The 15,176-nt window shown below is 38.9% G+C and overlaps 1 protein-coding gene across 1 annotated transcript in view; it reads left to right on the plus strand.

Annotated features, from left to right (window-relative positions):
- Positions 1 to 488: 488 nt before the first annotated feature.
- Positions 489 to 15,176, plus strand: part of LOC119778237 (inactive N-acetylated-alpha-linked acidic dipeptidase-like protein 2) — a 44,783-nt gene continuing 30,095 nt past the window's right edge. Inside the window, exons 1-2 of the mRNA XM_038277389.1 lie at positions 489 to 519; positions 3,216 to 3,350. Of these exons, the coding sequence (XP_038133317.1) occupies positions 489 to 519; positions 3,216 to 3,350 (166 nt within the window). The remainder of the gene's footprint in view (positions 520 to 3,215; positions 3,351 to 15,176) is intronic.

Raw genomic sequence — 15,176 nt, forward strand, 5'->3', positions numbered from 1 at the left:
TGAACAGTAAATAGATGAAGCAACATCAAGCATCAAATTCAATGGTCAATAGAAGCGTAGTTTGAATGTTCTATCCATCATTCCTGTAAATGCAGTCTTCATTCTGTTCCCTCCATTGATGTTTTCACCGTGTAAAAACACAAATGAAGAGAATTTGCACTAAAACTTTAAAGGCTTTTGTAAGCAGGCGAGGGCTGCAGCATCATGGAGCTGCTATTTGCTCAGCAGTTGTGCTGTAATTGTGAAACACATTTCAAGTAGTAGAAAACTGCTCTATTTGCTATAAATCTCTTAGTTTCCATCGACGTTCATTGCACTGCCTGTTCAGAACTAAAACTGACATCAACCCCATTGTTCCTGATGCTATACAGTCAGCAAAGATGGGCGAAGACTATAAAGCAACCTTTCAGAGCACCTGCAGCTTTCAGGTTTTATAAAAGTATCACCGCTGTATTATATTTAGCTTAGAGGACTCAGATATTTGAATGATGTCACAGCCGACCGAGTTCATCCATGGAAGTCAGACAGCTACTGCTATTCTCTCTAAATGCTGTGCCCTGAGGCTAGGCTAACAGCTAACCGATTTAATAACATTATAATATGATGTATAATAATATAACATGTAATAATTATAAAAAAAATAATTAAAAATGTGGTTAATTTCAGTCACTCATTCATTAAATAAAGCACCATTTAGAATTATTTCACAGACGAATGTTTTCAATCCTTTATTTCTGTTTTTTATTGATGCTTTTCTAGTTATACTTCATGGAAACAAGACTTTTAATAATAAAATAAAACCAGATAATATTACAATAGATTGTATTTTACTTCAAAGTGTAACCTGATGAAAATTGCTCCAATAATTTAGCACTACGTGTCAATAACGTCATATTTAGTTATACTTTCATTTCCTCTTTTCCTTTTGTCTTCCTTTAGTAACAGTAAGCTTCCCTCAGCTGCTTTTTCCTTTCAGCTGCTTTTATTTAGTTAATCCCTCCCATCTCTCTGTCTGTCGTGTTCTTCTTAGATTTAATTCTGTCCTGATTGTATTTCTGTATCGTTTCATGGACATAGGCTACAGGTTGTGCTCTTATTCCATATTTAGTTTTGATTGTTTGGATATCTTTTACTGTCTTTTTTTCCTAATTACAGTCCGTGTTTGGAAATACTTTCCTTCATGGAAAACGGAAGGAATGTCAGGACTTCCAACCATCAGTCTTAGAAAACTCTTTAGAAAGTGTAGTCGACAGGCTCAGAGCGATGTGTGTCATAAGCGTCCTGTTGTAGTTTATTCAGCGAGCAGGTTGGCCAAATATTTACCTGCCCAAATGAACTTGTTCTACTGTTCGTACTTTATAATCAGTTAAAAGCACTTAAGGTCAGTTTATGCTGAGCTTCTGCTTCTGCTGCAGTGGATAAATCAGGTACAGTACAGACGCTAATCCTCGATGCAGCTGTTATTTTTAATTTTTTATTCTTACCGGGGATCATCTATTGCATGACCGTCTTTTCTCTGCTTTTTCCTGCAGTTCTGCCATATAAAGCCGTACTGATACCAATGACGTTGATGTTGGTTTTATATTTTTTCATAAGTCTGAGTCCAATTCAAAACCATAACAAATATTTTTTATCAATATCATTATCTTCACTGTAATAATTCAACATCAAGTTTCAATTAATGAGCAGTGAAATATTTGTTTTTTGTTTACTGTTATTTATTTACATCAGGTTACCTTAGTGTTAGGGATGCACGATATTGGGATTTTGGCCGATATCCGATATGCCGATATTTTAAAACTCATGTAGCCGATAACCGATATCGATACCGATGTTAAAGCTGGACAAAAATAAGTAGTCATTGAAAATAGCAGTTTTGTTATCCATTTCTGACACTTTGAAAAATAATATACTCAAATATATTTTCATATGCTGATATCAAATAGATTTTTAAAAACGCGGTATCGATCTATTTTACTTTCAGAATCTGGTGAAATTTCATCGTTCTGTTACAAACTCTCGTGATATTTTGCAAATTCTTGTGAGATTTTGTTAGTAAAATAGATCGATACCGCGTCAATATATCAACATATAAAAATATGGCAACATTTGGTGAATTTTCGGGGGATTTCGTAGCATAACGATGACATATAGCAATATTTCATTAGTAAAAGAGATTGATATGGTGTTTTTAAATGCCAATATATCAGCATATGAAGATATTGGGATATTTTAATGGATCAATATTTTTTCCTTCGTCTTTAGAAGTTTTTAAGTCTGTAAAAAAGACGTTTTTGAAGAAGAAGAAGAAGTAGTATTTTTTTTTTTTTTTTTAGACTTTAGAAACTCAGAAGCTGATCAAATATCGGGTTAAATATCGGTGGGGTGGCCGATGTCCGATATTCAGTTTTAAGGCCGATACCGATAGGGGGCCGATTATATCCTGCATCCCTACTTAGTGTACTAAACTTTTCCATTAAAGTCACAACTACGAACAGAGTCTGATTCTTTCTTTAAATTTTCATTAGAAAAAAATATATTATAGGCATCAAATAAACACGGTCACAAACCTAGTAAATTTATAAACTGAAATGAATAGTATTCAATGGCAGCTGTGCTATAATATTTACTGAACAGTCTATAGCGATACCTTTAACCCTATAATGCCAAATGTATCATATTTTATACATACGGTTTCTGAAATGTTTTCCATCTGACACCTTTTGCATAATTTAATGGTAAAAACTTTGCTCAAAATCCTATTGAACACAATCAGATATACCTGATAACAGCCAGTAGAAGACTACACAAAAAATAATCTTGACTTATCGGATAGTAATAAATTATTAATATCAAAAATGTATTTCTGTTTTTTCTTTTGACATATTTCGTTAAAAGGGCAAATAAGGAATTCAAACAAAAAAAAAGTAATTTTCTATTTTGCTTTTTTCTTGGATCAGGCTTTAAAGGGTTAATGGTCGGGAGTTTTGTTAACTATTCTGTCAAATCGTTCCACTAATACTGGGTTTCCTTGGATACCATGGATCCATCAGTTCAATCAAAGGGCCTCCATTATGAGCATTGAAAGGAAACATTGAAATATATTAAACTTCTCTAAATACTTTTAACGTGTAAATTTGCTTGTGGTAAATGTATTCAAAATGAAATCATTATAATAAAATTTCTGCTTCCTGTTTGTTTTCTTTCTGTCCCAGCTGGGTCTGGAGGGAGTCTTACATCTCTGCTGGTTCAGCCCATCTCCGCCTTCCTTGCCAAGACTTTATTGTCCTCCTCATCAGTGGGACAGGAAGCAGATGCCTGCACTCCTTTATCTATGCCTCCCAACACAGGTAAACACACACAAAGAAAGGTTTTGCAGACCTACTGATGGAATGCATCACTTTAGCTGTTTAACATCCAGCAACCAAAAATAAAAAATATGTAAGGAGGAAACATATCAAAATCCAAAAAGAGATTACATTTAAGTGTAATTAAATCATTTGATTGTTAGATGAAATGTTTATGATCATAAACTGTTTTGATTTAAACACCTTACTGATGCCCAGTCCAGTACCTGCAAATTGGGAGCGATATAATTAACTTTATTGTTAGTTTATGTTGCTGACTGCAAAAAATGTTTTGGTATTGAATAAAAACGTGCCAATAGTGCCACATGTAGGAGTTGTAGCCGTATATCTGAGGCAGTAAAAATGTTGCCCTTTTGTGCAGCCTTAAAGGCACACTGCGGATTTAAAGAGTTGATGCATATGAGTTATTTAGAATGATTCATCAGCCAATATGCAGCGCTTGACACTATCAATGCTACCAGCGGGGCTTCCCTCTTCAAACACCAACAGTGTAAGGTGGGAGAAGATGCACCATTGTTGCATCTTCTCCCACCTTACCCAGTTGGTGTTTGAAGAGGATGTGACCTGGAAGAACGTATCGCTTTATGGCCACAGGCTCTTATATCGTCATGGAGCTAATGCTACATTCAGACCGCACGCAGCACAAGAAGCTAAAACGTGCATTCAGCTTAATTTTTTATGCTTGTACAAGTTTAGTTCTAACTCATGGTTGAAGCATCTTTGCTGCTCTAGCTGCGCAGTCAAAAAGTGGTCCTGATGCGCGGTGGGCGGAGCTACTCTATCCTTTCTCTGCCTGGAACAATGGCAGCTATATTAGCTGTGATCAGCGGGTAGAAAGTAGTTAGAATCTATGTTGAAGTGAGAAAGTCCTCCTGAAAACATGGTCTGTGCAGTCAGTTCATCCAGATTACCATCCTGCCTTCAAAGATTATTTCTCTGTGGGAGCCGCTCAGACCCCACATACCGGCGCTGCGCTGTCACTGGGAATCCCCAGCAGCAGCTGCCTCAGGCCCGCTCGCCTCTCCAGGGTTTTCCCCTCCTGTTGGTGGCGGCTGGAAGTAGATGTTAGCGTTTTTCAGGTCTGTGCTACAAACTGCAGGCAGCAGGATAATAAAAGCCAACATATTCTGCCGGCAGGTTTCTACATTTGAAGTTAATTTAGGCGTTAATAAACTGTTTCAGAGGAGTGATCATAGCGCTCTGCATCAGCAGTGCTGCGTCTGACTCCCTGCCAGCTCCCAGATCAGCTTCTCTGGATGATGTGGCGCGCCAGCAGCTTACGTTAAATTTTTCCAACTCCAGCAGCTGCTGCTTCTTAAGTGCGTCATGAGCGTCAGATAATCAGAAACTCATGAGGCTACTGCTTAAAATGTGCTGCAGGACATTATGCTGCACCTTTATGCACATTAACATTTGACTTTGCATGTGAACCAGCTGCTTCTGCTGACTCTGCTGCTTTGGATGTGAACATTAGACTTTAGCTCTACTGCTGGTCATGGCTGAGGCAAAGAAGAAGTTTAAACCTCCTGAGACTAAAAAGAGAAAACGTCAAGAAGGATCGACAATAAAAACAAGAGTAGATCTCGAAAAGGAGTTTATTCGCTGGTGCAGGCTGAAAGAAGAAGCCGGATGTAAAACTGATTCTCTTTTCTCAACTTTATTACTAGTAAGATAACAATTTGCTCCTAGTATACAGTCCTATATCTTTGTTGTTTTTGATTTTTAGTAGAAGCAAACTAAAGGTAAAGAAAGCTAGCAAGCTGTGGCTGTTCACTAGAGCTCAGCTGATAGTCCTCCATTAAAAGACTGTTCCTCAGGTCAGCAGATCCGCAGGTACCGAGGTTTAACAGGAAGCTCAGAGGGGCCAGAGCCGTCTTTATCGCTGCTCCGCGTTTATGGAATAGCCTCCATTAGGGAGGCTCCTCCCCTGCTGAATTGTTTCTAAGATTTCTTCTCAAGACTTACTTTTATTAAACAAATATATATTATTGCCTTATGTTATATTTTTATGCTGTATTTTATTCTTTTTTCTTTTTACACACTGTGCCTTTCAGTACTTAACCACTTAGGACCTAATATTCAAGCAGACAGAACAGGGTGATTTCAAAACAAGCATTTATTAAATCACAAATGTGCGATTACTCGTCAGCTGGGTACAGATTCACTGGATACTCTATAGAGATAGAAACTGAGGTTAGTGACTTTGAATCTAAGACGGGCCTCGACTATGAGCATTAGTCACTACCCTGGTTCTGAGTTCAGCCCGATCCCGGAAGATGGAGTCAAGTCACCAGAGGTTTCTCCACAGCTTGAGGCGGGAGCCGCCCACAGAGTTCTGACACCTCAAAACTTTGAAATCTCCAAAGCAGAAACAGGTCAGGATAAAAAAATCAGAATGATATAGAATTGCTAGAGTTAGTCTCACAAACAGCTGGAATAATCTGGCTCAGATGGCAGGCAAACAGGCAGCATAAGTAGCAGCAGGAACCAGGTGGATGAGATAAACAGTAATGAACAACCGGGCCAATTGGACAGTTGGAAAGAGTAAACCATTAAACCAGCCATCCGCACCCAGGCTGTGACATTCTCAGTTGATGGTGCGTTCACACCTGCAAAGTCTATGGGAGACAGCGCTAAGGAGCGGCGAGAGCAACACTATTTGAACGCAAAACCCAAAACGTCAAGAGCTTCAGGGTCAAAAGTCCTGAACAACTTATTGACACACAAAACAGGTTTAGTGTGAACGCACCATGGGAAGTATTGAGGTACTAAAACACGCTACTGTTTGATCAGTGGGAACAGGTAACTGCTAATACCAACATAATGTGGTTGGTAACTGTAGAAGCACTAAATAAATACATTCCAACGTATTTACTATAAGCGATTAATCTCCTTCACATAGTTTATTACACTAATTTGAATAAAGGCATGATTAATACATGAGTAGTAATGAATTTCTAAACATTGCATGAGAAATAATAAATAATTGATAAGGGACTCTGAACACAAACCCGTCTTTTAAAGGTCGTGTTTGACTGGAGCTCATGCCACTAATATTCTAACAGAGGCTTCATTTTTAGTTTGTCTGAAACAAGAAGGTCTGAACATTGATCCATTAAGTGCATCTGTTCTCGTCCAGTTCTTTGATTCTAACAGCTCTGATTGGAGCCAAACGTTTTCCTCTTTTTAAATGTTCTTGGCTAGTCTCTTAAAAACTTTCCCTCAGATTTAAGACGAGTAATTAATAGAATTAAATTAAATAGAACAAAATATAAATACTGTTTATTGTCCCATTGTGGGGAAATGTGAGTCAGTGGGACAGAGAACAACCAATCAAAGCATGCAGGGAAGTCCCCGAAACATAAATATATACAAAAAGGAGAAAAGATGGACTGTAATTGAAAAGCAAAGGAAAAATAATCACAGAAATGAATGAAAAACTGCATTGTTTCAGAGAAAGCGAAACAATGATGATACATGAAATCTGAATGGCACATTTAGGTTTTAAAAAAAGAATATCAGACACGTCAGAAGAAGGTATTTTAATATATTTCCCTTCATTACAGGCCAGTTTGACGATTAAGTAAAATTTTCTGATTATTGGTTCATAAAGGATTGCTCATATTGACGAGACCGATAAGAGTGGAAATAATTGATCTCAATATAATTAGTTTTGTAGTATATTATCATTTTATACAGTGTAGTAGTATTAAACACTGGTATTGTGTCAGACTGGAGTTAGGTCATAAAGAGTCAAACCTCTTTTCTAAAGGTTTTGGTTCCAGTAATTCTACATTTTTCTGCAAAGAATTGAAGCTTAAGATTTGTTGAAAAGGCAAAGTGAAGCCAAAATGTTCTTAAAGGCTAGAAACACATCTTCATTCATCCAAGTAATGACATTTGGCTGTTTTAATTACTTCCATGACCAAAGGTGTATAAATCCAGCATCATGCAAACTGCTTCTGCAAACATTTATGAGGGAATAGGTTGTTCTCTAGAGAGAAAGGAGCTCCGCCACCTGCAGAATGAATCCAGTCCAAACGTTTACTTGTTGTTAGAATTTCCACCTTCAAGAGTTGGTATTACAAGAAAGTGGAAACAAATCTGAATGATAGTCAGTCAGCCTAGAAGTAAAAGTCATCTCAGAGCTGTGGGTCATGGGATGCACCATAGGTGTCAGTGGAAAAACTCTCATTTTGGTCAACTGTGAAGCTCCTACAGTAACTTTGTGAGCATCGTTTAGGTTTGGCCCAGAGAACAGAACAAGGTCCACAGAGACCTGGATGAAGTTTTCCATGGTTGCAACCCAACACTGCTGCACCACTAGGAAGGGAATTATCTTTACAAATGTACCACTAATGGAAATAAACCTTTACTGCTAAAAAAAAAGGGCGAACACCCTTACTCCTCAGGTCACTGTGTAAATGTGAGCTTTCATTACTTTTGTTGTGCAGAAAAGTCTTGACAGACAGAGGAAAAATATAATGAATGATGAGCAGGAGGCCTGATCAACAGGACAACAATAATCAACATATAGTTAAGAGTTTATTGTGACGTAGACCTCAGATAGCAATGAGTCTATCCAGATACTGCAGACACTGAAATTCATCCTTTCCATCTTAACATGGAAACAAATGGCTGCATCTGCTTTTTAAGCTGAGAAACAACTTTAAACAACTTAGTTTAAGGTTTGAATGACTTAACAGGAACATCTTGACACCCTTCTCAGACTATTTTCTTTTTATTAAATGGCAACCATCACCAAAAGAACTACTGGAATAGGTATTGTGCTAACGCTTTAAAAATAATATTTACTGCTGTCCAAGCAGTTGTTTGCAGTGTTGGTATTGCAGAGAATAAGAGGACATGTGAGATATACCAAGCTTAAGATAAGGAGACGCCTGTAAATTATCATTTGGAAGCAGAGTGGATGATTTGTTTTGTTGAAAACCTAAAAATGGAAAGTTTAAAATTTACTTTTGGATGAGTCTGCTCTAAAGACATTTTTATTCTTTATTTCTTTATAGTTCACTTTTGTTTGACTTTAATTGTTTGTCACTATTCAGGCCTTTTGTTTTTTTAAGGAAAAGTTCAGTCAGGAAGAAATGATCAATGGATCATTATTTATACCTAAAACTAATACATTCACCGGGATTTAATGAATTTAGCGTTAATCAGTAAAAAAATAAAAATGATTTTTGTTGGGATCACTGAGTCTGGGAGCGGCCATTTTTGCCCAAATCTAGTAGCCCCTCCCTCCTGCCATCTTCCAGCAGTGACGTCACGGTGCGGTAAGCCTAGCGCCATTCTCCCCGCTTTCCAAGCTAAATCAATGGGAACTACTAGACACATCTGCAATCAACAACAATTATTGAAGATTTTGGAATAAATTGGGTAAAATTGACAAAAAATATGCCAGTGGCAAATTTATTAATCCTGGTGTTCTCTGGTAAATACCAAGCATCCTTATAGATTTGGTTTCTCCCAGTTTGGGCAGACAGATGCACATCTGTGGCCTGCTGGGGGTAATTCTGCAGGGCTCTGGCAGTGCTCCTCTTGATGCTCCTTCACAAAGGTGGAGGTAGTGGTCCTGCTGCTGGGTTGCCCTCCTATGGGCTCCTGCATGGCTGCTGGTCTACTGGCCTGTCCTCTGGTTACGTCTCCAGCCTCTTTACACAATGTTTGTATGATCGTCATACAATCTTAAAATGAAGGGGACAGTTTTCCATGTGTTGCTTTTTATGTAAAGGCTGGGAGAGAAGTAAGTGTATTGTGTGTATTGTGTCCATCCATTTTCTAGTACGCTTATCCTGAGTGGGGTCGCGAGGGGTGCTGGTGCCTATCTCCAGCAGTCAGTGGGTGAGAGGCGGGTCGCCAGTCCATCGCAGGGCAACACAGAGACAAACATGAAACACAACCATTCACACTCACACCTAACGGAAATGTAGAGAAGCCAATTAACCTAACAGTCATGTTTTTGGACTGTGGGAGAGAACCTATGCTTGCTCAGGGAGAACATGCAGACTCCATGCAGAAAGACCCTGGGGCGGGAATCGAACCCAGAACCTTCTTGCTGCAAGGCAGCAGATGTCAATATTTATGCAGTGCATATCTTGAATATCTTAAAACAACTGACGGTAAATAACCGGTATATAAAATCAGTCAATTAATCCCAGCTATGACATGATCTGTTTTAATAAAGATGTCCTCAAATATGAATGTAAGTCTCTTTTTTGATCTGGTGTAGTAATATCTAACAGCTTGTTGTAGGGTTGATTTGTGTAGACACATATTTATTTAGAGCACAGCTGGCAGATTGAAAACGCTTTGGTCAGCTCTGAGTGCAGCTGCAAGATAATAAACTAGAGAAGTGGTTTTCATTTGGGCCGTACTCAGGAGTTTGGGCTGTTTCCATTTGGTGGGTCATTTTTTGGCAGGCCGACTCGGGTTCAACTGGCCAAAGCTTTCCAAGAAGCTTTCTCTTATTTGTCTCTGTGCAGGACATCAAGTAAAGGTGGAAGATTCAAAACATGTTTTCTCCAGATTGCAATTATGATATCGAATGTAAGACCAGCTTTTCTTTTTAGTGTACAAATGTGCATTTCAATTCATCTTCCCTTTTTACTGAGCACATTGTTTTGTAGTTAGAAGCAAGTAACTTTGAAAATTCTAAGTAAATTCTCCAAAAAAACAAAAAAAAATGTGTAAATTAACATTTGATGATGGGGAAAAAAAGGTCTCCAACAATCCAGTGGATCAAAGGGTGACTATTTGATAAGCATCTGACTTGAAATGCATGCAGGAGGTTGGTCCTCCATGCTGGGTAAACACATCAGCGCTCCAACTAGACATTGATGGAATGACAAATACCGTTTCTCAATTTGTGTACTTGGGCGTTCTTGTTCTTAAAAAACGTCATCATCCTCAGCGCTAGCACTGTTCCAATTCAGAAGAACAGCAGACCAAGAACAGACAAACTCCTCAGATGTTGTTCTGGCCCCTCCCTCTTTACCCAGCATGCATCAGAGCAAACTTGTCCGTTCTTCAGACTGACAACTGTCCCAGCATGCATTGCGGCAGCAGCAGCTTCCAGGTTACTGTTTCTGTTGTTTAATAAAAGAACATTTTTAGATTTTTTTGAGGCAAGAACATTACTATATGGCTCATTTACTGATTTAGCGAATAATTTAAAAAAATGTTCAGATGTTGAGAGGATTATGGCAACCAGCGGACCACCAAGGCTAACCGCAGCTAGCGGCTAGCGTTAGCATCTTCTTCAGCAGCCAGGACTAATGTTAGCCCGTCAGCAGAGGCCAGGGCTAGCGTTAGCTCGTCTGCAGCGGCCAGGGCTAACGTTAGCCTGTCTGCAGCGGCCAGGGCTAACGTTAGCTCGTCTGCAGCGGCCAGGGCTAACGTTAGCCCGTCTGCAGCGGCCAGGGCTAACGTTAGCCTGTCTGCAGCAGGCCTCTCTTCAGAGTCGTGTTAGAAGTACTGATGTCTCTGATGATGATTTTTTTTTTTTTGGTTTTATTTGGCAAAATGTTCATTTGATTTGTGTTTATCTGACTGCGTTCATTATTATTCCCCCACTAAATGAAAAAAGCTATAATCTATTATTATCTAGAGACTATTAATAACAGGAGGTGAAATGCAGCTCCAGACTAGCAGAGCGTGTGGCGATGTCATCAGTACGTTTCTGTTCCAGTTGACCCAGATTTATTCTGGGTGCTTCCGTTCTCCCCGAGTCCAGACTTTCCAGTGTTCTTGTCAAGAATGAAATTACGAGTTTGTACTTTCATTCTTGTGAATTGAGAAATGGCCAAAGACTCCTGGAGACTGTAGGTGTCCAAATGTTATCTCTGGTTGCCGTGATCCAGATGAGATTTTCACAGGCATGTTGGAAAAAAAAAAATGCAATCCAGATTATAGGTCTAAGACATGTCCATAGCTTTCATGCACGATATTCGCTAATCCACAATAATTTGAACAAAAAAAGTATTTTGAGAATTCCTCTGCTGCATGTTTATGTTTCATAATAAATTTTATTTTATTCTTATAAGTTTTCTTTAAAAAAAAATCTTTAATACAGATTTTTCCTCTGGGCTTTTTTCTTATTTCATCTCAAGCCCATTTCAAATGTTGTTAACATCTTGTCAGACTAATAGAAATATCTCTCTGCTTTTCTCTGCTGGCCCCAAAGAGAAGAGAAAGTCATCCGTAAAACGTAATTTAAAAATTATGCAATTCCTAAAACTCAATCTGAAAAAAGAGACATAAAGAAAAATTAAAGATGTATTAAACATGTCCTTTGTTTGCAACATTAATGGAACTAAATTTACTCCATACAGTTTAAGCTACCAATATATTAAAAAGATTTAAAGAAATAACATTAAAGGATAAACCATATATCATTGTTAATCCAATAATATATTTCTTTGCAATCCGTAAATCATGATACTTCTGACTAAGATGTTAGAATTCCCCCTTTTGGCTTATTTGCAAATGAGTTTAAAGATGCTAAACCAATAAATATCCTCTCCAGTTACCCTCCTGTGATCCTTGTCTTTATCTGATCTGCTGTTGACGGCATGTTCCCTCTTCTTACGTGTCCAAAGTTCGTCCATTTTCATTTATTTCACCGGTAAATCCGTGCAGCTGATCAGTGACTGGAAAGCATGCCGGCCTTTTCCACCGCTGCTCAGATATCAGCAATATACACATGAACTCACAAGGTAACATGTCATTGCTTTGCACCACTGCTGTCTGGAGGAGTCAGGATATAACTGCCCCCCCCCCCTTAAGACCAGCGACAGAAGTATTGATCTTTGAGTGCGGAGGTGGTTTCATGTGTTTGCAGCTCTCTGATGTGTTGTTTTTCCACTGGAAGCACATGTAAGTATCTCTAATTGGTGTGAAAGGAGAGTTCATTGATTTCTCTTTTTTTTCTTTTGGTTATTTCCAGTGTCATGTTGTGAAAGCTCAGGTAGATGCTGTTCCTAAACTAACAAAGTTTCTGCTAAAAGTTACAGACTGAACACTCCCGTCTCCTAACAGTCTGAATAAACCTGCAAAGATTTCTTCTTCTTCTTCAAGTGTTTCCATTTCATCAAATGAGTCTGAAGTCGGGGGAACGGCTAACGGGTGGCAGAGACAGAGACCGAGAGTAAAAGAGATGTAATCTGTCTTCCATCGATTAGCTGCACCCATGAACACACCAGGGATCCCACTATCATTTGTTTCAATCTGCCTCCCTCTTTTCATTTTTTTTCTATTTTTCTTCCCACTTTTTTCCTCTTTTAATTCCAATTCAATTAGAGGTGACTGCATTTGCTGGTCATTGTTTAATTGCTTAGGGGCCGCTGTTGAGATCGGCGGACCGTAACGGGACGGCCGCCTCAACCTCGCCGCTCTTTTTCTCTCTAAGGGCAGCTTCTAGTGTTTATAGAAACTTTTACTCGCTTCTTTTTCACTTTCTGTAAACACAAACTGTGGCATATTTTATTCTGATTAATGCAACCAATGAAAGAAAAACTGCAAAGTTGAAGATAGAAGATGAATTTTAAATTAAAAAGAAAAACAAACCAAAAGTCTGAAAACTACTGAAGTTCCTTACTGTAAATGCAGACATTCGATAACAACACAAATAAAAACTGAGCGTGTTTACTTCAATAAAAGTAAATAAGTACAGGCTCTGCAGTGTTCCTAAGTACTAAAGTAAAAGGAGTTTATTGTTTATTTTTCTTAAAGGCACACTAAGCAACATTTTTCAGTTAATTAATGTGTTCCATAACGTTTTGGATGATTAAATGAGTCATTTCAGGTTGAACAAAGGTTTTCTCGGCCGCCCTGGTGGTCTGTAGGGGAAATACCGCACTTGCAATTGCAGGAGCCCTCGGCCCGCACCCACAGGCTCAGAAGTCTCGTGCATCGCGAGAGGCGGTCTTGCTTTACGGCGAGAACTGCTACACGCCCCCAGTGAAAAGGCATGCTTGTTGCTAGCGCAGTGGCGATATTTGTGCAGTTATCATGGTGGAACCAGCGAGAAAACAGCGAAAGCCCATGTCGTCCGACAGTCGAATAAATGTATGGGAAACTCCAACTTGGCTAACTACAATCTTTATTATTTAGACACATGCATAACAAATAATGTATGAAAACATGCTAAATTTTCAAACTCGAAAATTGGAACAAAATAGTCACTTACCGCAGTAGACATGGTGATTCGTTGTGTTCGCCTGTCTGCTAAGCTCAAAACAACCGCGCCTGGCTTGACGGAGAAACCAGGAGAACAGCTGAGCATATTTACGACAGTGCACTTTTACTTTCGGCCTCTGGGGGGAGCCTCGCTGGAAAATCAACACCGGTTGCATAGTATACCTTTAAATGATACGAAAAACATTTTGGAAACTATTATCTTATAAAACCCTGCTCTATGCACAAAAAATAGGTTAATTTTCCTTTTATGGTAAATGTCGTTTAGAGAGGATATTAAAAACATACCAACTATTTTAAACATTTTTTAACATTTAAAGGAAAAGTTCAGTCATATTCAATTCAATTTATTTATATAGCGCCAAATTCACAACACATGTCATCTCAAAGCACTTTACAGTTCAACCAGATCATCCAGTCAGATTGATTCAAAGTTTTCTATCTAAGGAAAACCAGCTGATTGCATCGACTCATTGACTCTTCAGCAATCCCTCACACTAAGCATGCTTGTAGCGACAGTGGAGAGGAAAAACTCCCTTTGAACAGGAAGGAAACCTCCAGCAGAACCAGGCTCAGTGTGAGCGGCCATCTGCTGAGGCCCACTGGGGTTCAAGGAGACAGAAGCAGACATAGAAAAAGAAGCATAGATACAAAAGGCAACTGTCAACCAGCTCCACAGGCGGCCCCGTCCAGGAAACACACAGCCAGGCAGACGAGCTCCGAGCCAGCTCCCATGTCAGAGGATGAAGAGAGCACATCCAGTTAGTCACAGTCAGAGAAACAGGACTACACTGGAAAACAGGCCGATCTCCAGCATCTATAAACAATTCAGAATTCTAACTTCTGCGAACGTATTAGTTTTAGGTATAAATAATGATCCATTGATTATTCCTTGATAACCTGACTTCTCCTTTAAATGGTTTCTTATTGTATTCTGTTCAAGATGTATTACTAGTTCTGAATATCTGATATTTTTTCCTATATTTACACCATTCTGTTTCTGTTTATTTCCATCCAAGTCTGACCCCTTAGTAACACAGACCTCTCTACCCGTGCATGGTCTCTTCCATGGCAAACAGAAGTCACTGTAATCACTGCAGCAATCCCCACCAGCACCGTTTAGCGTCGCCATAACCGCTTCCCTCCGTCATCCTCCTGGATCGCTGTCAGAAGTGAATGTCACAGACACACTAGTTGGAGAACGCCATGGGAAAGACGGCCTTAGAGCAATCCAGAGATCTCATTTTAACCTCATTTTATATTATTAGCGAAGATTTTTGCTGTGATATTTACTATATTTGTAAGCCATTCATCATCGCTGACCAATTTTTACGTGATCAAGCGCACATCTGCTGATACCTCTGCTATAGTTATGCAAAATATGTTTATTTCATACAATATTTCTCTCTTGTTGGTTTCATGTTGCAGAAAAGTGCAGAGGAAACAGGATGTCAGTCCAAGTCTAATTCATATAATTTAAATGGACCTGGAGTCGGGTAGAGCTTATGGTCGGACATTATCAGTCCTCTTTCGCTCCTTTACTTCCAACTTTATTTTAAACCTATGTTTTTTAAATGACTTAATAGTCTGTGGAAA

This window comes from Cyprinodon tularosa, unplaced genomic scaffold, assembly GCF_016077235.1.
Source record: "Cyprinodon tularosa strain WSP-4 unplaced genomic scaffold, ASM1607723v1 ctg1306, whole genome shotgun sequence".
Taxonomy (NCBI): Eukaryota; Metazoa; Chordata; class Actinopteri; order Cyprinodontiformes; family Cyprinodontidae; genus Cyprinodon; species Cyprinodon tularosa.